We start from the raw sequence: 23640 nt of genomic DNA on the forward strand, positions 1-23640 counted from the left end.
TTATAATTTCGAATATTATGGAAAATGTTGAGTTAGAGATTTAGCTCGACTTTAAGCCCTACAAACCAACCATCCAATCAGCAAGCCATTGACCAAACCAGTTGATGAGCCTCTGTTTAATCCTACTGAATCCAAGTCGGGAGATTATCTACATTATGATTTTGTTTTCTTGTTTAAAATATCAATAATCAATTTATTTTCAGTACTTTTATTTAAGATAATAGATATTGTCTGAATCAAAAATCAAATGACGTTTAGTGGCATAAGTCTGTATGAACAGCTACAGACATGTAATTATGTTATAAGTAATAGCCTACTAATATATGTGATATAATAAGTTTATTATATAATTATTAATACACAGTAAAAATTGTGAGTCAAAGCTACATTATAAGTCATTAATTTCTGTGCTGTTTTAACTTGTATTACGATAACTGTTGTAAAATTTTTGTAGCTCTTTCAATTTTAATTTTAACAGTTTTCAGTTTTTCATTTTCTTCAGAATTTTCATCATCTTCCTCATTGTCACTACCTATATCATTATCTACTAATATTTGCCCAGCTTCTTTAATAGTTTGTTCTCTGGCACAACCTACCAGACCACTCAAATATTCTAAGAGTCTTTTGAATTTTCTGTCTGATATTTTAGTATGATCATACATGTGTTGTAATAAGCACAATTGCCGAACTTTTTGAAATTTCCACTGGTCTCGGTGTTTGTACCAAGTCTTAAGATATTTTAATGCAACTTTAATCCTTGGATCTGGATTAGGTTCTTCTTGGTTGATCACTTTTTTAACTGCCCCATCATCCTTTTTGCGATTTCTATTTTTCTTTGTCTTCTTTACGGGTATGGAATTGGGAAATCTGTCTTGCGGCTCACGACCATGTTCCGCATCCTCTGTAGTAGTAGATTGTGTTATTGCATCTTCTCTACTTTCAATTTCTTCTGTAACTTCTTCGCCATCATTGGTTTTTCTCTTTTCTTTTTTGCTTTTCTTCTTTTTCTTTGGTTCTTCAACAGCATTATCATCGAATTCTGTTGTAGACTTTCTTTTTGTCATCGCAGCCCGTTTGTTTAATGAAATAATTGCCGTCCAGTGTGTGCTGTAAGTGTAAATAAAACCACGTTGGTTTTGTTTCCGGAAATGACGTTACATACTAAAACATCTAAAGGGACACCACTGTGTAAAGAAAACAAATGGATACAGACCACAATCATTTATCTCTGATCTAAAATTGAACCCTCAAACTAGGGCCGTTGGATGGCCGAATGGTTAGCACGTGCGCGCTGTATCATAAGGTCTGTCATTGACTCAGCTGGCGTGGTTTTGATTTTCCGGATGTACGTGACAAGGAGTAGGGTCGCATGTCCAACCTCGTGGATTTTCTCCGGGTCCTCCGGTTTCCTCCCGCTACGCACAAGAGAATTATTGAAATAAAATTGAACCATGTGTTAGTCACAAAATGACCTAGTTTGTGTCGAGTGGACGTTAAATCTCTCTCTCCCTCTCTCTCTCTCTCTCGTGATGATTGTAGAACGTCAGTTTTATATAAGATGGTTTAATTCTACGGAAAATAGGTTATATTTCAGAAATCACACAGCCACTAACAGTACGTCTAAAAGTTGTCGTGAATGCTAATGATTGCTTTGCAAATAGTACCAAAGCTAATGCAAATATTGAATTCCAAGGAAAGATGTGTTATTATAGATCATTAAAATTTCATGAAAAAAGTGAAAATTATGGATAATTGAAAATTTAAAAAAAAGGTATTATTAGTCACAGACAAGAACCAATAAGATATTTTTTTTAAATTAGTCAATTACACTTTTCCATAATTGTTTCCATTTCCTTTATGAAATCATATAAGTTTTGGATATGCTGAGCAGAATATGGATATATCTAAAACATATCTGGCCTGGTCGGTCACAGTTTGCAATAGTTTGGGCGCTATTGATTATTACGACTCCATAGTAGTTTGATCGTTTACGCCTTTGCCCCCCCCCCCCCCCGCTCCCGCTCCCGCTCCACCTCCACCATGCTCCCGTTCCCAATTGCTTATAGCTGCTTGTTCAGTATTCCTGTGGTATTTAAGAATTCAACAGTTTACGTAATCAAAAATAATCAATAATAATAATAACTGTGGCCCATGGTCGCAATAGCGTTTTTTGGGTTATCTTTGGCATTTCATTTAAAATAATAAAAATATAAGTACAGAAAAAAAAAAAAGAAACATTTTTTTTTTTTTTTACAAAATAAAAAAGAAATAATCTTTTAAAATTTAAAAAAAAACTCTTTCTAAAAAATTTAAAAAAAAAAATCTTTTTAAAAAATTTTACAAAAAAAATCTTTTTAAAATTAAAAAAAAAAAATCTTTTTAAAACATTTTTAAAAAAAAATCTTTTGAAAATTTAAAAAAAAAAATCTTTTTAAAATGAAAAAAAATCTATATATATATATATATATAAAAAAAAATAATAAAATATATTTTAAAAAAAATAATATTAAAAAAAAAATTAAATGAAAAAAAAAAAAAATTGAAAAAGAAAAGATAAAAAATAATTCCCGACGTGGCCCATCGTCGCAATAGTGTCTTGAGTATCCAGACCCAGTATACAGCTATCATTAGACTAGAGCGACCAGAAACATTTTGTGGCCCATTGTTGCAGTAGTATCTCGATTATTATGTGTGGGATCTGTGAAGAACGTATAAACTCGAACGACAAGAAACGAGTCTGTAGTTATCTCACGTCAACATAATTGTAGATACTTCAATTTTGATTAGCTAAGCACTAAAATAAATCTAATATTATCTATTATCCAATCAAATACTAAAATTTGAATTTTATCTTAGTAAAACAGGCCCCAGACGAAGTCCACGTGGGCTATCATGCTCTATTTTGTCTTTGAAATTGATGTTGTCCGCCATCGCACTTTCGCACCTCTTACCCGTTCCTGTGGTCGTAGCGGGGGACTAGCGATGACCTCAGGGAGAGCAGGGGTTTCACAAAAACTGAAGCTAAAATCACTAACATAGATTTTAAAATCAAAGTGAAATTTTAAATTTATGCGTTTCACGAAGATCGATTGTAACTTAAAATTTAATTTTAATAGATTTTAGTTAAAATTACTTGTGCCTTGATGTGAGGTAACTATAGAGACTGGTTTCTTGTCGCTTGAGTCTATACCATACGTTCTTCATAGATCCCACACAGGATAATCTGAACGACAGACCCACGATGTTTGACAGGTCACCCTACTCCTTGTCACGTACAACCGGGGATTCGAAATCACGCCAGTTGACTCAATGACGGGCTTTATGATATGACAGGCTTTATGATACAGCGCGCACGTGCTAACCATTCGCCCCCCCCCCCCCCGGCTACTTAGTAGTAGTAGGCCTATACTTCGAGGATTAGTTTCAAAGTTGTTAACTACTTTTGAAATTCGACCTCAGGGAGACCAAGTGTTTTAAAAACATTACATAAGCCTTTTGAGGGGAGATTAGGCCTTGCGCACTAGTACTAGTAGTAGGCCGAATGGTGTCATTAAAGTCAATGACTTCAAACGTCATTATGTATGTAGGCCTAGTTCTAGTTAGACTGGATAAACTAGTCTAAATGACGCTAGGCTTCTATAGTCTATTAATTATACATTTCTATTGACTTGCATATGTATAAATACATATATCCAAGTCCATAGACGTCATGGGTGGAAAAATTGTGTTTCACGTGTTGATGTCAGTTTACCCTTTTTCTTTCGGAAGGGGAGATAACTACAAACTCGTTTCTTGTCGCTCGAGTTATGCCACATAGGATAATCGAGACACTATAGCAACAATGGGCCACGAGGTATTTCTGGTCACTCGAGTCGAATGATAGCTGTCGTAGGCGGATTTTATACTGAGTCTGGATAATCAAGACACTATTACGACGATGGACCACGTGCAGAATTCTTTTTTTGATTTTTTCTATTTCACTTATTTTTTTTTTTTTAATTAAAATGTTATTTTTTTTATAGATTTTTTTAATCTTAAATATTTTATTAATTTTTTTTATATAGATTTTTTTTATTTTAAAAAGATTTTTTTTTTTTCTTAAATTTTAAAAAGATTTTTTTTTCTTTTTAATTTAAAAAGATTTTTTTTTCTTTTTAATTCAAAAAGATTTTTTTTTTTCTTTTTAATTTAAAAAGATTTTTTTTTCTTTTTAATTCAAAAAGATTTTTTTTTTTCTTTTTAATTTAAAAAGATTTTTTTTTTCTTAAATTTTAAAAAGATTTTTTTTTTATTTTGTAAAACAAAAGAAAAAAAAATGTTTCTTTTTTTTTACTTTTATTTTTTATGATTTTAAATGAAATACAAAAAATAACCCCAAAAACGCTATTGCGACCATGGGCCACCATAGTATACCGCGGAGCTGCATGCACAGCATGGCCATGCATTTATTCAAAATAAGTGTGCCTGGGGTTGATGTAAAATACTTTCCTGCCCACCTGCCGCGGAGGTCATTTAGATACTGATGATCGAATCCCTAGTCCAAAACCCTGGAAATTCACTGGTTAAGAGTCTAACAGGCAAAGGAAAAGCATTTTATTTAAATCCGTCAAAATTCTATAGCATAAACTTTCCTTCTATGACAATTCTAGCTTTCCCGAGAATATCAACACGATCACCTCTCAATAATGTCTGAATATCGCCACCTCTTTCCGAACACTGGCGAACTGAAACACAAAATTATACATTTCTTTAATCGTTTATGTATTCACATGCAGTATGAATGAACCATTAAAAGTTTCACACTAAAATCAAGGAATTTTATTTCAAATTTCGTGGTGCAAACAGATGTACAATGAAAACACTCTAGGGTGTACCGGGTAACTTGTAGCAGAGCCAAAAAATAGAAACAGTCTGCCCAACTGCGGCTATGATCGCCATTTTTGTTACCCAAATCCCTATGTATAGAACAAAACAAATATAAAGTAATGAATGTCGGTAAAGACGAACGGAATGATAGTTCTGCACAATATATCCCGGGAACTGTGTGAGAATCTTTATCACCCAATAATACATTCTACAGTAGATATCGCTTGTGTGATATATTTCATAATATCGCTTTACATGAATTTGATGGGTCAATTGAAAAGGAACTACTTTTGTTATTTTCAAAGAACAGTTCATTTATTATTAAAAGTAACTTTTTTTAAATTAAAAATGAACTATTGTTATTCAATTGACCTTGATGGAAACACTGGGTCAATATAAAGGACTTTGCAATGGTTTAATTGCTGTCAAAAAATGATGTATCACTACGCCGTAATGTTCAGTAAAAGTGAAATCTACATCAAAGAATTATATTTATCTATTTGTGCATGTAAGAAGGGATTGGGTGATAAATCTCCTACTCGTCTTTTTTGATATCAAAAAAGACTGGTAGGATATTCTCTATGTAATTGCAGAGCACGGATAAGATTTGATAAAAAAAAAGGGCATTTTGTTTCCCAGTTACTAGTTGGCCAGACTATTTCTACATAATAATGACTCTGGTAGGTATAGTGAGTATAATAACCCCAAACAATAAACTTGTCAAGACTGTATAAAGGGTATAATTTAGGACGCGTTTCGGGCGGCAACCTTTTATTAATTGGTTATATAAAATGGTCTTGAGGATTGCTCCCTTCCTATCTCATGGTATCACCGAGATCCAGCCCTACATTTCTCCAACCATTTTATTGTACTTAATTCGTCACAGTCTTCAAGTATTACTTTATTACTTACCATTAAACATAGTCTTATTCAGCACCTTAGACCAATAATGAGCCAGAACCGTTTCCGCGGAACCTGGAAAAATAAAATATATGGGGGGTATGATGTTGCATGAGAGAGAGGTACGATGCAATATCCCGCAGGACTGACTGATACTGTACGTGGCATTTCCATAATTTTATCAGGTACAAAATTTTGTTCCATAATTCTCTTCTATAGGCATTAATTAGTAGTAGCCTGTTTGTTCATTCAAAAAATAAAGTTATTATTGCTAATTGCATATATCTTCATGTGTATACTAACCACATACCGGATCCTTCGGTACATTCATCCAAGGCCCAAAGCACCGCGAAACAAAATCGTAACCATTTCCCATTTTATCAAAAAATCCTTGTTCTGGAGAGCCCTTTATGGTAACTATTAAAGCGACGAGTTCATCAGTTGACTTGCTTAAGTCACCCATCTTTAATTGCCATCCTTCGAATTGTTTTCTGTATAAAATTACAAAAAAATAATTGGGGATATACGTATTTTACTCCAAACATGTATACATTCCTTCGAAGGAATAAGAATAAATCTCAAGATTTATTTGTATTTATGAAAAACATTTCGTTGAATCGGTATTTTAATAACTATGATATTCTTTAGATTTTCTTTTTTAATGTCTTTGAGTGACAATAAGAATATTGTCCCAGAAGGATTTCTGTTCTAAAAATAACAACAGCCGAATAAGAAATAGTACAGGTTAAAAGTTACCTTGTCCAACCATCTTTTAGACGAACTAATAGATATCGTAAAGACGAACAATATACCACATCTTCTACCCCAGTAATATCACCAAGAGACTGAAATGATTAATAAAGATAGCCACGCAAAGTGTGGAAATACCCACACACAGCAACTATGCCTCGAGAAAACGATTACCATAGTCAGCAATTGATCAGAAAGGAAACTTGTATGTTGGCCAAATTTGATGTAGACTTAAACTAACGTATTTTATTAATAAATATATTGTCCGGACAAGTTTTAGATCTTAATACATGTATTCTTGAATAAACTGTTAACAACTGTAGCCTCTACTCTGCCGCGTTAACAAGCTAGTTGTACAGTCTGGCGGCATAGTCACTGATTATATTATATAGTACTAGCAGGATACCCGGCTTCGCTCGGGGGTCATAACTCCGAAACCGGAAGTGGTAGACTAACGCCACCTGGCCTATGTTACTCCCCGGTCCGAGCTACCCCTATACCCCAAATTTCAGACTCGGGGCAGATGTAGCCGCCAACCCCGAACAGACCCGGCTTCGCTCGGGGGTCATAACTCCGAAACCGGAAGTGGTAGACTAACGCCACCTGGCCTATGTTACTCCCCGGTCCGAGCTACCCCTATACCCCAAATTTCAGACTCGGGGCAGATCTAGTGTAGCCGCCAACCCCGAACAGACCGGCTTCGCTCGGAGGTCATAACTCCGAAACCGGAAGTGGTAGACTAACGCCACCTGGCCTATGTTACTCCCCGGTCCGAGTTACCCCTATACCCCAAATTTCAGACTCGGGGCAGATGTAGCCGCCAACCCCGAACAGACAGACTTCGCTCGGGGGGCATAACTCCAAAACCGGAAGTGGTAGACTAAAGCCACCTGGCCTATGTTACTCCCCGGTCCGAGCTACCCCTATACCCCAAATTTCAGACTCGGGGCAGATGTAGCCGCCAACCCCGAACAGACCCGGCTTCGCTCGGGGGTCATAACTCCGAAACCGGAAGTGGTAGACTAACGCCACCTGGCCTATGTTACTCCCCGGTCCGAGCTACCCCTATACCCCAAATTTCAGACTCGGGGCAGATCTAGTGTAGCCGCCAACCCCGAACAGACCGGCTTCGCTCGGAGGTCATAACTCCGAAACCGGAAGTGGTAGACTAACGCCACCTGGCCTATGTTACTCCCCGGTCCGAGTTACCCCTATACCCCAAATTTCAGACTCGGGGCAGATGTATCCGCCAACCCCGAACAGACAGACTTCGCTCGGGGGGCATAACTCCGAAACCGGAAGTGGTAGACTAAAGCCACCTGGCCTATGTTACTCCCCGGTCCGAGCTACCCCTATACCCCAAATTTCAGATTCGGGGCAGACCTAGTGTAGCCGCCAACCCCGAACAGACCGGCTTCGCTCGGGGGTCATAACTCCGAAAGTGGTAGACTAACGCCACCTGGCCTATGTTACTCCCCGGTCCGAGCTACCCCTATACCCCAAATTTCAGACTCGGGGTAGACCTAGTGTAGCCGCCAACCCCGAACAGACAGACAGACAGACAGACAAACGACAGTCACAAATATATATATAGATAGATAGATTAAACATTATATGGAATTTCTTGACTCCCCTTGACATTTGATTGGCCAGACGTTTATGTTTCTTCTTCCGAGATACGTTAAATTCCCATCTTTAGAGTTTGAGTTAACGAAGAGAAGGAATATAGACCCATCAGCAACATTTTTAAGGGATGCTTTGAAATTCAACTAGGCACAAAATCGACGGGCAACTCTGAATTTAGCCGAACAAGTCTAACAATCTTGAAAAGATAGGTTGCCAGGAAGAGAAAAACAATTCTTCGTCTATTGTAAAAGACAGCTGTGAAAATTTTTTAGCGCACCCGGAGGAGAACGTTGGCTTCTAGGATTTCAACAAGACTTTCAAAGTGATCAAGGGCCATAACTCTGTCAGTTTTTATCCAAAATCGTTCAAAAACAAAAGGCTCCTTCGACTTATGACCTTAAACACTGTATAATACAATCGGATGATTATCCTTAGCATCTAGATCTACCACAAGCAATTGGGCGTACACAAAAAGACACATCCAAGGTTTCGGTAACAGGGGCGACAAAAACCTCTGAGGCAAAAACGTTGTGCAAATCTAAATTTCAATAGGTTTCGTCCCTAGGAATTCCAGCAAATCTTGTATCTCAAAAACTCTGACCTGTACATCGTTTTTACAAGAATTATGGACAGACTAACAGGGACACTGCAATATACTACCGCGTAAAAAAATTATAAGTTTTTACCATTATCAGTTCTTTATAGTCACCTGACTCCTGCAAAAAAAAGTAATCAAGTCTTCAACTGTCTGTGCATTAATCTGATTAAAGTGATTTTAAATATTCCAACTGGGCTAGAAACCTCTTGCTTCTTTTTTTCTTCACTTGAAGCCAATTAGTTGAACGGTATAGTATAGTCGGGGATGGGGGTGGGACTGAGGTCGATATGTTTACAGAATCATTTACTTTTTGACAAAAGCATGAACATCGCCATACGGGTAGGTTTTGATGTTTTCTTTCGATAAAGACCGGGGCACTTACATTTTGGCTATCTTCAGCTTCACGGTATGAAAGAATTACTTCCATTACCATATTTGAAACTAAGCTACCTGGCTAGTACGTCCAATATCAATGAATGAAACAGTGTTTAGAGCCCTACTGACTAACGAAGATGGGAAGACGCCATGCTATGAGAGAAAGGTTTACCTGAATTCCAGATCTCAAGGGTTCTTTTGTGGGCACGTAAACATGCCAGGCCCTACGTCACTTAAAAGGATACCAGGATGGAAAATGCCGAGGTTAACCGAGATTGAACCCTGTACTTCCTTGTTAGTGAGCTATGAATTTAATCACTGAGCCACCGTGTCTGACCATCCAATAGCGCTGTGCGGAACGACTTCAAAGTCCTGTATTCTTTTGGGGTTTTAAATTAGGTCTATTAACAATTTCCAATGATTCATACCCGTGTTTCTGTGTATCCTGTTGGGAAGTCCATGCGAAACAAATCTCCCTTTTTTCTTACTATTAAATCCCCACTTAAAGTCTGAAATGTTATCGAACTGGACGAATTTCCTTAAAAATAGAATCACAGATCATAGCATCGGTCACATGCATTAAACACATAAACGAAAGGTATTGCGACAATAGTGACTAGACAGTCGACAACTGATGATATACAGAAATCTAATTATCTCTTTAGAAACATACGAAATTTATCTAGTTACTGTTGCTACAGATGCGTGTCTCCAACTGAGGAAGTGTACCACATTATAGTTCCATCTAGAAACTCGCCACTGAGATTCACAGCGGCGCGCCTACGTAATACATATTTTCTAATATAAATGAAATGTCGAAAGTCAACGAAAGTGTCAATCTGATTAAAATACAGATCCCATTTCGTTTCGTGTTTTATAGTTCAAAATTTCGTTTTACTTGTCTTTACTACACTAGGATCTGAATGAGTTGTTGTATTACCGCCGTTTTGCTTGAAGTAAGGAATAAGTCAATGAAACAGTCTGGCTCGTTATTTGTGATTCGCCAATAACGAATAACCAGCCAGCATGTTATTCGGGATTCGGGATTCGGGATTCGCCACTAAAAGAGAACGATCTATCTTGCATCCGCCCATTTCCTCATTGGGTGACCGATTAGCATGGAGACGACCGTTTCTCATTCGAGTAGGGTGCTGACTGGTTTGTTAGAGTGCACGGGGCAGTCATCTGCAGCAATCACCTGTTTTATTGCCGAATCCCGAATAACGTGCTGGCTCGTTATTCGTGATTCGCCAATAACGAATAACGAGCCAGCACGTTATTCGTGATTCGGGATTCGCCACTAAAACAGACCGACCTACGTTGCATCCGACCATTTCCTCGCTACCCCCGACCATAGGGGTAAGTGAACGTTGGGTGACCGACTAACAAGGAGACGACCGTTTGTCCTGCACTCACCTGTTTTATTGTCGAATCCCGAATAACGAGCCAGCACGTTATTCGGGATTCGATAGTAAAACAGACTGGCCTACCTTCCACCCGACCATTTCCTCGCTACCTCCGACCGGGATTAGACAATAAAACAGGTGAGTGCAGGAGAGGACTGCCCAGTGCACATCAACAAACCAGTCAACACCTTATTCGCTCAACAAACGGTCGTCTTCTTGTTAGTCGGTCACCCAACGTTCACTTACCCCTACGGTCGGGGGTAGCGAGGAAATGGTCGGATGCAACGTAGATCGGTCTGTTTTAGTGGCGAATTCCGAATCCCGAATAACGTGCTGGCTCGTTATTCGTTATTGGCGAATCACGAATAACGAGCCAGCACGTTATTCGGGATTCGGGATTCGCAATAAAACAGGTGATTGCCGGAGATGACTGCCCCATGCACTCTAACAAACCAGTCAGCACCCTACGCGCTTTAGAAGCGGTCGTCTCCGTGCTAATCGGTCACCCAACGAGGAAAAGGTCGGATGCAAGATAGATCGTTCTCTTTTAGTGGCGAATCCCGAATCCAGAATAACGTGCCAACTTCACGTTGCCTTTATCTGTTGCGTGAACAATCAGAAATAAGACATTAGATAGTTCACACGTGATAGAAATATGATTTCTGATGAAACTTACCAAATTTATCAAATAAAATAGCTGCTGTCGCCAGGGTTGCATGTCCACAGAGTTTAATTTCTTTCTTCGGAGTAAACCACCTCAACCCAAACGTACTACCTAAAATCATTTAAATTTCTTTCATATTCAAACTTAATTGTGCGTTACGATTGTTGGAGTTTTCGGTGTTTAGTCGAAAAATATACAAGATTCGAAATGAAATAATTTTCAGTGTCAGAAAAAAGTTTATAATATTTGAACATGCATCACGAAATTCCTATAAAGCTGAGCGGAATTAAACAGGCATTAAGCAAGAGCTAAATCGGCCTATTGCAGGTCACTCTGTCGAATGTTATATAAATTATTAATAAGACATTAATTAACATGACAAGACCATAATCAACTCTCAATGCCATCGGATAGTCTAGATTTTCAATAGATTTAAATACGATTTGCATTTGCAATTGATGATTTAACGTAAAAATGGATAATCGAGACTTTGTTTATTATCTTAGAAATGACAATCGAGGCTACATTGTAATTGTATCGGCGATTTGGCTCAGAGTGAAGTAATTTGACTGAAATTTTCAACGTATTCCCTTTTTATTTTTTCATTATCTGCCTTTTTTTAACTATTATAACGAGAACTGTCAGCTCTTTATCTAACCTTACCTGATTCCCCTTTAATCCAAGAAGGCCAATAGAAATAAAATCGGTAAAAACAATATAATATGTGTACCTACTTTTTTCAAATGAATCTTCTGATGATAAAAGTTTTGGAAAAGCTGTTTCTGAAAGATTCATTTCTATAGCAATTTTCTGGAGAATATGATTAGGTATTTCCTAAAATGCACAATAAAAGAAAAAAATATATACATTTAATTCAACAATCGTATTTTGATTTTTTTTTACCCCCTTCCGTCAGTTTGCCTGTTCACAAGGTCATATAGGTCAGAGTTGTTAAGGTTTTACGGTAGTTCAAATTTGTTTGCTAATCCTAATAAGACGCCCTCTAGAAAATCAGAGCCGTGTAACGAAACATTGTACACTTTCCAGATATCAGAGTTTTTGAAATGGAACTAATGCTAAGCATTAATGTTATCAATTGACGACTATAATTCTTGAACTATTATGACATCCGAAATACATGAATTTATTCTATAACTAGATGCAAATACAAGCAAATATCATTTGCTACTTTTGTCCAGAATGAGGTCACTTTCAGAATTACGTCAAACTGTAAGACGTCAACACTAGCAACCACAATTTTTATTTAAAAAAAAGAAAGAAAGGGGCGGAACCTATGATGAATAACGTTAGCCTATTGGTGATTTTGTTTTTGATAATCAGAATAGTACAGTGTATTTTGAGATTTACATGTAATTATAGAATAAAAACAGAACTCGATGAACATTGAATACCGCTAGGGTCATTGAGTTCTATCTATATAATATTAGAATTTAAAATATAGATGTGACGTCATCCTTTGATGTTGGCATACCATTAATAATGGTCTGGGCAATGTGCCAAGCGTACATTATTTATACTAGTTGAAATATTGGTCCCGCGTAACGTATTTCATTGAAATAGTGTCTGTATTTTAAGTTGTTTAATGGTCTCCTGCAAGACATTGCGTAATATATAGGCCTAGATATAGCTTACGTCGTATAGCACACGTACTAATGCACTCATACAATATCAGTATCAGTATAGGCCTGTTAGCCTACTTAATGCTACGCACTGGACCCTTAAACTACACATAAAAACCATAACACTTAGCGCGTGTGCAGACAGTCCCAGACGCTGCATGTGCCACACGCTTCTTACTAATTCTACGTGATGTCTTTAGAAACTCTGGGTCCACCTGATGGCTAATCAGTCTCCAGGCCGTTAGTGCGAGAACCAACATTAAGATCAATGCATCTTGGCGAAATGATGACTAAAAATTGGAAGCCCGTCCAGCTTTTTTAAAGAGATAAATGAACTGGCCCCAAGACGCCTGGCCCCACATGGCGAGTTGCCATTGTCGCGCAGCGACACATTTCAAATGGAAAGACAATGGCATCACAGGAATACTCTTCGCTAGATACGCCTCGTTTGCATGATATTGGCAGAACAGTATATTACAACATACTGAGACAATATCGTTATCTAATATGGCAGGACATTTTATCGGTTGCACTTTTCGAATTCTTCTTTGTAAAGTGTTATGTTTTTGACATTATAAAATCATTAATGGTTGTGGGAATAAAGTAATCATTATCGTTTATAAGAATAACGTCATGCTTAGTTTGTATGAAACCGAAAAGTCTTAAATGTTGCCGTTCTTGTCTTTTGAGGTGTAGCAAGGGTAAATTGCAGGTAAAGGTAAAGTTACACTAAACGGTGTCACTGAATATAACTTTATCACCCAATAATACATTCTACAGTAGATATCGCTTGTGTGATAAATTTCATAATCTATACTGCAATATCTCCTAAGGAGATATCGCTTTACATGACTTTGATTGGTCAGTTAAAAAGGAACTACTTTTTTGATTTTTCAAAGAACAGTTCATTTTTTATTAAAAATAACTCTTTTTTTTTAAAATTAAAAATGAATTATTTTTATTTAATTGACTTTGATGGAAACACTGGGTCAATATAAAGGACTTTGCAATGGTTGAATTGCTGTCAAAAATGATGTATCACTACGCCGTAATGTGATCAGGTTCAGTAAAAGTGAAGTCTATAGCAAAGAATTATATTTATTTGTGCACGTAAGAAAGGATTGGGTGATAAATAAAATCTCCTACTCGTCTTTTTTGATATAAAAAAATATCAACACTCGTTGATAATGGAAAAAAAACCCTCGGCAGAGCCTCGTTTTTTGTTACTTTATCAACTTGTGTTGATATATTTTGATATAAAAAAAGACGAGTAGGAGATTCTCTATATATGATAACACTTTTGACTAGAAACGCCTAACCGTGTATTCGCGCATGACCAACCAGGCGATGACTTAATTCGCCGCCTCACTTTTTTAAGAACTATTATATTGACAATGCACAGTAGTACGCCACTTTTTCTATATATTACGAGTTACTAACAACCCCAATGTATATGTACAAATATGGACCTGCGTGCCCCTACCAGTGGTGGATTCTTTGGTAAGTAACGATAGGTGTCAGAGGCTATTAAACAAATTTGGATTACTAGACTGGGCCAGTTAATTTGCAGGATATCTAATATACTCATACTCCACTGGCCGTTTAGCAGTAAAAAGTTGTCCAGTAAAATTGACTGGGAAGCCATTAGATTTTCGACAAGGATTCAATAGGACAGTTCCCGAACGTACAGGTCGAGTGGAATGAGACCCACGTTCAGAGCTGAACTAAGTGAGTAATGGCCTTCGATACACTAAGCAGAACAGTGCATCCTTAAAGTTGATAATCTTATAAACATAGCATTATAGCTACATTTTGTGAGACTACTAAAGAAATACTTTGTATGTAAAAAGATGTCTGATGGAAATTCAAACAAAAATAGAATACGTTGGTAATTGTATACTTTATATGGACATATTAAACACCAGTTCAGTTCGATTATATTAATTATAAAAGGGATCTAAATACTAGTTTTTCTTAGTATAATTTATTTTAGACGTTAGCATATACGATAAAAACTTAATGTTGATCTACAATACTTTAATCATAATTTACATCTATAATTCAAGAGTGTGTTATGATTTATCACATATTAAGAATAGTACAGTATTTGCATCGCTGTTTGATGCAGTATTATACCTAATTCAAATACTTACAGAATTACACGTCAGCGGACAGACTGCTGCCGGATTCCCTTCAAATGGAACATCCGTAAAGGCATCAACTGTATAGATCGGGATAGACGCTGCCATATTTGACTATAAATCTTTTTAGGTCATGACAAAAAATAATTATGTGGACTCATGCTTAATAATTATATACGGCTAATAGTGCGACCCCAAAACGACTTCTGATTAAAGTATGGTTATAAATAATATTTACGATAATAATTTGAGTGTATGGAATAAATACACGGATCTATCTTAGGGTTTCCGTCCCATCCAAAGGACCGGAGTCTTTTTCCTTGTCAGACTCTTGGTACTGTATCTCTAAACTTTTTTGGCCCAAACCGGCATCGAACACACGACTTCTTGGTTAGAGAGTCAGCAACATAAACACACGGCCAACTTGATAAATATTCTAAGTTAGTATATACATTAGTTCTATTTAAATAAATAAACATTTAATACCATTGAAAACTTCTTTATTAAAAAAACGACAGAGAATGTGAATATAATCACGAAGCAATAGCAGTTACATACACGTAATTAAACATATCCAATAATATAATCATTGAGTGGCAATTAGCGATTGAGAACATTAAAAAACACAACACAATTTATATGGAAATATTGTGCTGTGTTTATTATATCCAGTAATAACAAACTTTATAATGGATCACAAACTATCTGGATATATACTTATATAAAGGTATAATGCGGAACAGTGTGCGCACAATGGCTTTTAAATTATTAAAACACTTCCCTTTTCACCTGCCACCCAACCTAATTAGATGGGGGTGGGGGGGGGGGGGCTTTTACTCCAACCCTTAAAAATGTCTAAAACATAAATGTTCCTTCCGTGACAATTCTAGCTTTCCCGAGAATATCAACTCGGTCATCTTTCAAAATTATCTGAATATCGCCTCCTCTTTCTGAACACTGGCGTACTGAAACATAAATTATATATTTCGTTAACAATTAGCACAGACTGGGTGGAATTATTATTTATTCATTAAGAAAATATTAATTCGTTTAAATGTATTCAAAGCTAGCAATATAAATGTATCTTTAGAGATGCCACATTAGAAACAATGAATTTTAGTTTTGAATGTCAAGTACAAACAGTATAATAAAAGTACTTTAAAGGTATATAGATTATTACCTACCATAAAACTTAGTTTTACTTAGCACCTTTGACCAATAATGAGCCAGAACTGTTTGTGCAGAACCTAGAAAAGAATCAGATAGGCGTATTGAATTTGCACTGATATACAAACCTACCCTGCAGAATTCACCTTTCCAGAATGTCAGTTTCTTTTCACACGTGACGTATTCTTTATTGCCACGAGGGAAGGAGGAAGGGGGCATTTAAAAACTACAATATGCTAGCACGTGTGCGACGCGTAAGAAATGTTAAAACGTTTGTATATTTATCTCGGCAGATTTGTCCCATTTTTAAAATTATTTTTTACCGGCCGGCCAAGGTCTCCAATGTCCTCATGTCCATTTAAATGGTCAAATTTTAAAAATATAATGTTTGGTACCTAATGACAGGTTTAATGGAGCTGCCCATAAATATTTTAGTAAATACAACTTAGAAATCCTTATCTTAGCTCAGTGCATCTACCTGAATTCCTTGACCGTTTCAAATCAAAATAAGAGTAGACCTTAGCGCCACCGTTTGGGTAAAGTTTCCCGGTTGGTGCCAAAAAGTAAGACGTAAAGTAATATGCTCATATATACATCTATTGTATTTTCATATTATAAAGTAAGAGGACAAGTTGTGCAAAAGATCATAATGAATATCCTAAACTGGTAAAATCCATTTTTCAGGTATACAATATTTCCCCTATATATCACGAATTGTGATGATCGCTATATGTAGAAACATTACGATGCGTTTGTACATATTGTCCAGTAAATTATGGCAAAAAAAAAAACAACATATATCTTTTAATGTATATATATAATATACTTACCAGTGACAGGATCCTCCGGTACTTTCATCCACGGCGCAAAGCACCGAGAAACGAAATCATAATGATTTCCTATTTTATCCAAAAATCCTTGTTCAGGGGATCCCTTCATGGTAACTATCAAAACAACGAGCGTATCAGTTGACTTGTGTAAGTCACCCATTTGTAACTGCCATTCTTCAAATTGCTTTCTGTTTTGAAAAAAAGCAGAGATAATATAATTGGGGATTTGTGCAGTTAGCCTTTTCGTATATTTTATTACAGTGATGTTATGTATACATTCAGTCGAACGAACACGAACGAAAATGAATAGACCGTAAGATTATAATATATTCTATTTATTTTCTAGTATATATACAGATATAAATTTCGAATACGAATAGATCTTTTAATACCTTTGATATATTTAGATAATACCCATTATATTTTCTACTAGTCTCTTCGACTGAATGAGAATATTGTTCCATCAGGATAATAAGAAATAATACAGATTTAGATTTACCTTGTCCAACCATCTTTTAGACGAACTAATAAATATCGTAAAGACGAACAATATACCACATCTTCTACCCCAGTAATATCACCAAGAGACTAAAATATTTAACAAGCAAGTAAGTATAACGGTATAACACATGCCACAATTATATGCGTTACTTCAAAGTTTCGACTGGTGTCCTGTCGTCTTTATCAAGCAAAGAATGACAACCATAGTACACGTGTTATTTTCATTCAGTTATTAAATGCCACTTAAACAATTTAAGTAATTGTTTATTTAAGTGTCTCACACTCAATACAATAAGATAAGTACGTTTTAAAAATATACATAAATAGCAGCGTGAAGCCCACATCGTCTTATGAAACACATTTATCACAGGAAGCCGCGGTGACTCAGTGAGTAAGACGTTGGCTCGCTAACCTCGAGGCCCTGTACTCGACCCGTGTGTTAACCCAAAGGTTCATTGTGATTATCTGACGTGTTTCCCCCCTTGTCAGTGGTGCAGGACGCGGGGCATGGGCCGCATGGCAAGCCACAACCTATCGTGTAAACTCATGGCCTGTAGGTTTCAAAAGAATTTTGATAAAGTTACTCCTTAACTAGCTGACCAATCTGGGTCTTCGTTAGGACTGCACGAAACCCCGTTATACATTCAAGCTTTGACCAAAAAAAATTGTCTATAAAACATTAATCTGTTAATAGAGAGTTATGACTAAATCATATAAAATTGGATATTTTTTTTACCGTTATTAGTTCGTTATAGTCACTTGGCTCCTGCGAAAAGAAAAAAACAAACAATGACGAGTTTTGTATGGATAGAGTTAACGTTCCACACAAAAGAAACTTTTTATGCACTAAGTATTGTTTAATGGTCGAGAGCGAGACATTAAGTAATATTATGTAACAACAAGAGGACCGTCAGGTCCGAGTGTTTTTACAATATATTACGCAATGTCTCAGCTCGAGACCATTAAACATCTTAAAATACAGACACTCCGCACGTGCGTTTACAGTGAAATACGTCACTCGAGTCTAATATTTGACAAGGTACGATTGGCAAGTTGCCCGTACGATTATTTGAAATAATGGTACGCCAACATCAAAAGGTGACGTCACATCTGTATTTTAATCTGATAGGAGTTCCACTAAAAGCCATTTAAAATCGCCGGTTTTGATAATCTTGTAAGCTGAGAAAAAAAGCTTGTACCTCTTTTAATTTGAGTAGCCACGGTGGCTAAGTGATTAAGATGCTGACTCGATAGCCTGGAGGTCGTGGGTTCGCTCCCGGTGGCACTGTTGGCCAATTATGGTTCATCGGGATTTTCAGGAGTGGTTTCCCCTTGTCAGTGGTACAGGGCGGAGGGCCTGACAAGGGCAGCTGTCTTGTCCTTCGGATGGGATGAAAAACCAAGTTTCCGTGTACACATTGGGGTGCGTGTAAAAGATCCCTTGGCAGATGGAATTCGATATAAGAGTGGTCGGAGCGCCACTGTCCGGACAAAATTGCCCTTATAGCACACTGCGTGGCGTATGCCCGTCTTCATTAGCCCAGTCGGAGCAGAACAGTAGGACGTTAAACCCCATTTCATTACATTTTCTATTAATTTGAACTCTTTGAGGAAACTTGAGAAGCGACTTTCAAATACTTTGTGCTGTATTTTTTCATTTCAATTTGTGTTTTAAATTAGGTCTAATTATAACCTGTGTTTCTGTGTATCCTGTTGGGAAATCCATGCGAAACAAATCTCCTTCTTTTCTTACTATTAAATCCCCACTTAAAGTCTGAAATGTTATCGAACCGGACGAGTTACCTTAAAAATAGAATCACAGATCATAGAATCAGTAGCGGAAGCGCCTGTCTCCGACTTCAGAAATATTGAAAATATCCAAATATGAACGGAAAGAATACTACCAATCCCGAAAGAAACCTAGTAAGACAGGGACCTTGACCCCCAGTGGAAAGATCCTCAATTCCACGAAAAGGGCGCTGGGTAGTGAAAATGATATCGGAAAATTATCCGACTTCAGTTCAAGGGCCCCTGTGTCCAATACTAAGTAAGATAGGTTGCCAGGCAACGAAACATACGCCCACAGCAGCTAAATCGTCCGGGCAGTCAACAAGGGTTGTCGCATATTTTTACTTTTTTCGGTAATGAAACATTTATAATACACTAAAATCTGATTAAGAGCAACAACTCACGAAGTAATTATCAGAAAACTATTAGAATTTGTTTGGTTTTTATAAAGTTCTACCCCATGCTAACGTTTTGTATGCAAAGCTTTTAATATCATGTATTTAGCTGTTCAAGTCATAAAAATTCATTCAAAATCAATATACTTGATCTTAAACTCTGTGTATCAATCTGAAGTCAATCGGATGATAACTTTAGCCTCTAGAGCGTCACAAGATTTTGCAAAGTGATTAAGGGCCATAACTTTGGCAGTAATTATCGGAAATCATTGAAAATCAATAGGAATCTTCATCTCATGACCTCAAACACTGTGTATAAATTTAAACTCATCGGATAGACTCTAGAGCATCCACAAGATGTTTTGAAGTGATCAAGGGCCATAACTCTGGCAGTAATTATCGGAAATCGCTGAAAATCAATAGGATTCTTCGTCTCATGACCTTAAACACTGTGTATAAATTGAAAGTCAATCGGATATCAACTTTGGCCTCTAGAGCGTCCACAAGATTTTTCAAAGTGATCAAGGGCCATAACTCTGGCAGCAAATATTGAAAATCGCTGAAAATCAATAGGCTTCTTCGTCTCATGACCATAAACATTGTGTATAAATTTAAAGTCAATCGAATATTAACTTTGGCTTCTAGAGCATCCACAAGATTTTTTGAAGTGATCAAGGGCCATAACTCTAGCAGTATTTATCAGAAATTGCTGAAAACCAACAGGCTTCATCATCTTATGACCTTAATCGCTGTGTATAAATTTAATGTCAATCGGATATTAACTTTAGCCTCTAGAGCATCCACAAAATTTTTTGGAGTGATCAAGGGCCATAACTCTGGCAGTAATTATCAGAAATTGTTGAAAATCAATAGGTTTCTTCGTCACATGACCTTAAACATTGTGTATAAATTTAAAGTCAATCGGATATTAATTTTGGCCTTTAGAGCATCCACAAGATTTTTTGAAGTGATCAAGGGTCATAACTCTGGCAGTAATTATCGGAAATCGCTGAAAATCAATAGGCTTCTTCGTCTCATGACCTTAAACACTGTGTATAAATTTAAAGTCAATCGGATATTAACTTTGGTCTTTAGAGCGTCCACACGATGTTTTGAAGTGATCAAGGGCCATAACTCTGGCAGTAATTATCGGAAATCGCTGAAAATCAATAGACTTCTTCGTCTCATGGCCTTAAACACTGTGTATAAATTTACGGTCAATTGGATATTAACTTTGGCCTCTAGAGCGTCCACAAGATTTTTCAAAGTGATCAAGGGCCATAACTCTGGCAGTAGTAATTATCGGAAATCGCTGAAAATCAATAGGCTTCTTCGTCTCAAGACCTTAAACACTGTGTATAAATTTAAAGTCAATCAGATATTAACTTGAGCCTCTAGAGCGTCCACAAGCAATTGTGGACGCCGGACCGACGGACGGACGGACGGGGGCGACGACAATATACGACCACATTTCAATGTGGGCGTATAAAAATTAGTTATGAGCCATGCGCCACTATATATATCGGTCATCAATACATACAGGCCAGTGGGAGTTTCTTCTCTTGCTTGAACGCACCGAATTGAATGTTTGTGCAGCTTGCGAAAATGCGATGTCATATCTATAGGTAACGAAATCATCGGTCTTGAAATTCCGTATCAGTCGTCAGATCTTGGAAACGAAACCATTGGTTTATGTTTCTCTCGATAGGAAATGCGCCTAAATATCATCTACAACGATGTAATTATATATAAGTTTTCTTCCGATGGGCCTGTCGAATGTACGTGCGATGGGCCCTGCTTGTCGGATGTACGTGCTACGCACCGGATTCGGTGTCTGTATATTCTATTGCGGTCGAGGTATTTGAGAAAAACAAACATGGGTGTAGATGTAATTTTCAAAATTTTCTTGGGTAAGTCCTCGTCTGTCCCTTAATCCACCATGCCTAGAATCAACCACGTGCTTTACAAAACCGAAGTGTATTGCGACTTAGGGTTTTATTACATCTGTACAATCAACCACTGTAGACAGTCAACAATTGATGACATAGAAATATAATCTGTATAAAAACTTACCAAATTTATCAAATAAAATAGCTGCTGTCGCCAGGGTTGCGTGTCCACAGAGTTTGATTTCTTCCTTCGGAGTAAACCATCTCAACCCAAACGTGGTACCTAAAAAGATGATTTCTTTCAATTTTAAACTTTATTGTGAATTTTATTTAATGGAGTTTTATGGGGGTTTTGTTGACAAAATAGAGGTTTCAAAATGAAATTATATCCAATATTAGAAAAAAGTTTACAATAAATCTAAGAAGGCCAATAGAATAGTTTCATCAAATTTGTGGGTGTACCTACTTTTTTCAAATGAATCATCTGCTGATAAAAGTTTTGGAAAAGCTGTTTCTGAAAGATTCATTTCTATAGCAATTTTCTGGAGAATATGATCAGATATTTCCTAAAATGTAAAAAAAATAATATATATATATATTGATAAAATGATAAAGCAATTGTAATTTGCTTTTTATACTCCCAGATTTTGTATGGGCGTATATGTCGCCACTGCTGTCTTTTCACATGTCATAGAGGTCAGAGTTGAACATCGATTATTTTCCGTTTCAGCAAAGCCTTGAAAACATTCTATTTTAGTGTAATTCTTATTGTCTAGTCCGATGGAGTCAAATCGTATGAGTTTAATCGGCCATAGTTGATCGCATTCATGTTTGGTCTATAATATTTCTTGGATTTAAATTTTATTTGAGCCGCTCCTTTGACATTTTCTAGATCATTGTTATGTGATGTCTAATTGTAAGTGCGGAAAAATCGAAAAAAATCTTTCAAAAATCCCAATGTTTCTGGACCCGCGACTTAATTTTATACTGGTTTGATGGAACCTAAAATGATATTACTCCTACAACCCTGACGGCTATAATTCATTAATTATTAAACCACAGGGTAATTTCATTTTTTGACGTCCAAAAGACGCTATATAAGAACAACTCTGTATTATGTTTGTATTTAGGTGAGGGGTCACGGTGGCTAAGTGGGTAAGACGCAGAGTCGCTAGCCTGAAGGTCGGGTGTTCGATCCCAGCATTGGCCAAGAAAGTTCATCCAGATTTTCCGGCGTGGTTTCCCCTTGTCAGTGATGCAGGACGGAGGGTCTGACAAGTACAGCTGTCTAGTCGTTCGGGTGGGACGGAAAACCGAGGTCCCGTGTACACATTGGCATGCACGGAAAAGATCCCTTGACAGTTGGAATTCGATGTAAGAATAGGCCGCAGTGCCGCTGTCCAGGCAAAATTTACCTCACAGCACACTGTATGGCGTATGCCCGTCTTCATTAGTCCAGTTCGCAGCAGAACAGTAGGACGTTAAACCCCATCATTTCATTTCATTTCATTTCATTGTATTTATGTGACATATTTTACCAACATTATAGTTGCATTATCAAAAAAAAATTATAAAGGGGTTTAATACTAGTAACCTTTTCTTGGTATAGTTTTCCTTAGACGCCAGTGTATACTTTAGGAACGCGTGTTGGTCTCTAGCACCTCTATAGACCCACGAAACATACACACTCACACTTGCTGTAAGGTTATACTTATAATTCAAGAGGTTGTGTGATGGCTTGTTATATATCAAAATTACTACAGTATTTGCATCGCTGTTTGATGCAGTATTATATCTAATTCAAATACTTACAGAATTACACATCAGCGGACAGACTGCTGCCGGATTCCCTTCAAATGGAACATCCGTGAAAGCATCAACTGTATAGATCGGGATAGAAGCTGCCATATTTGACAAGTCTGTAGATACTACAATTCTATTTAGGTCATTGCAAATACACATACTGACCTTTGCTGAAAAATGAGTTACGGCTTATACTGTGACCCCAAAATAAATGAAATGGGGTTTAACGTCCCACGTACTTTTCTGCACTGACTGTGCTAATGAAGACGGGCATGCAGAGCGCTATGGGGGGGGGGGGGGT

The 23640-nt window shown here is 37.0% G+C and overlaps 3 protein-coding genes across 3 annotated transcripts; all 3 read right to left on the reverse strand.

Moving 5' to 3' along the window:
* Positions 1-324: 324 nt before the first annotated feature.
* Positions 325-1167, reverse strand: LOC126810723 (uncharacterized protein C7orf50 homolog). The gene has a single exon (XM_050535932.2). The coding sequence runs from the start codon at positions 1062-1064 to the stop codon at positions 426-428; it is 639 nt and encodes a 212-aa protein (XP_050391889.1). The 5' UTR covers positions 1065-1167; the 3' UTR covers positions 325-425.
* Positions 1168-4418: 3251 nt separating this feature from the next.
* LOC130010410 (phenazine biosynthesis-like domain-containing protein 1) lies at positions 4419-15087 on the reverse strand. The gene is made up of 9 exons (XM_056099179.1): positions 14979-15087; positions 11916-12019; positions 11198-11292; positions 9544-9653; positions 8829-8858; positions 6523-6611; positions 6070-6257; positions 5779-5841; positions 4419-4724 (listed from the first exon to the last, which is right to left on the reverse strand). The coding sequence occupies exons 1-9, from the start codon at positions 15072-15074 to the stop codon at positions 4615-4617; spliced, it is 885 nt and encodes a 294-aa protein (XP_055955154.1). The 5' UTR covers positions 15075-15087; the 3' UTR covers positions 4419-4614.
* Positions 15088-15792: 705 nt separating this feature from the next.
* Positions 15793-23506, reverse strand: LOC126811333 (phenazine biosynthesis-like domain-containing protein 1). Its single transcript, XM_050536838.2, has 9 exons — positions 23349-23506; positions 22003-22102; positions 21721-21819; positions 19158-19267; positions 18201-18230; positions 17463-17551; positions 16964-17151; positions 16151-16213; positions 15793-15931 (listed from the first exon to the last, which is right to left on the reverse strand). Exons 1-9 carry the CDS (start codon positions 23496-23498, stop codon positions 15822-15824), a joined length of 939 nt encoding a protein of 312 aa, XP_050392795.1. The 5' UTR covers positions 23499-23506; the 3' UTR covers positions 15793-15821.
* Positions 23507-23640: the final 134 nt, after the last annotated feature.

This window comes from Patella vulgata, chromosome 2 (assembly GCF_932274485.2).
Source record: "Patella vulgata chromosome 2, xgPatVulg1.2, whole genome shotgun sequence".
Classification (NCBI taxonomy): domain Eukaryota; kingdom Metazoa; phylum Mollusca; class Gastropoda; family Patellidae; genus Patella; species Patella vulgata.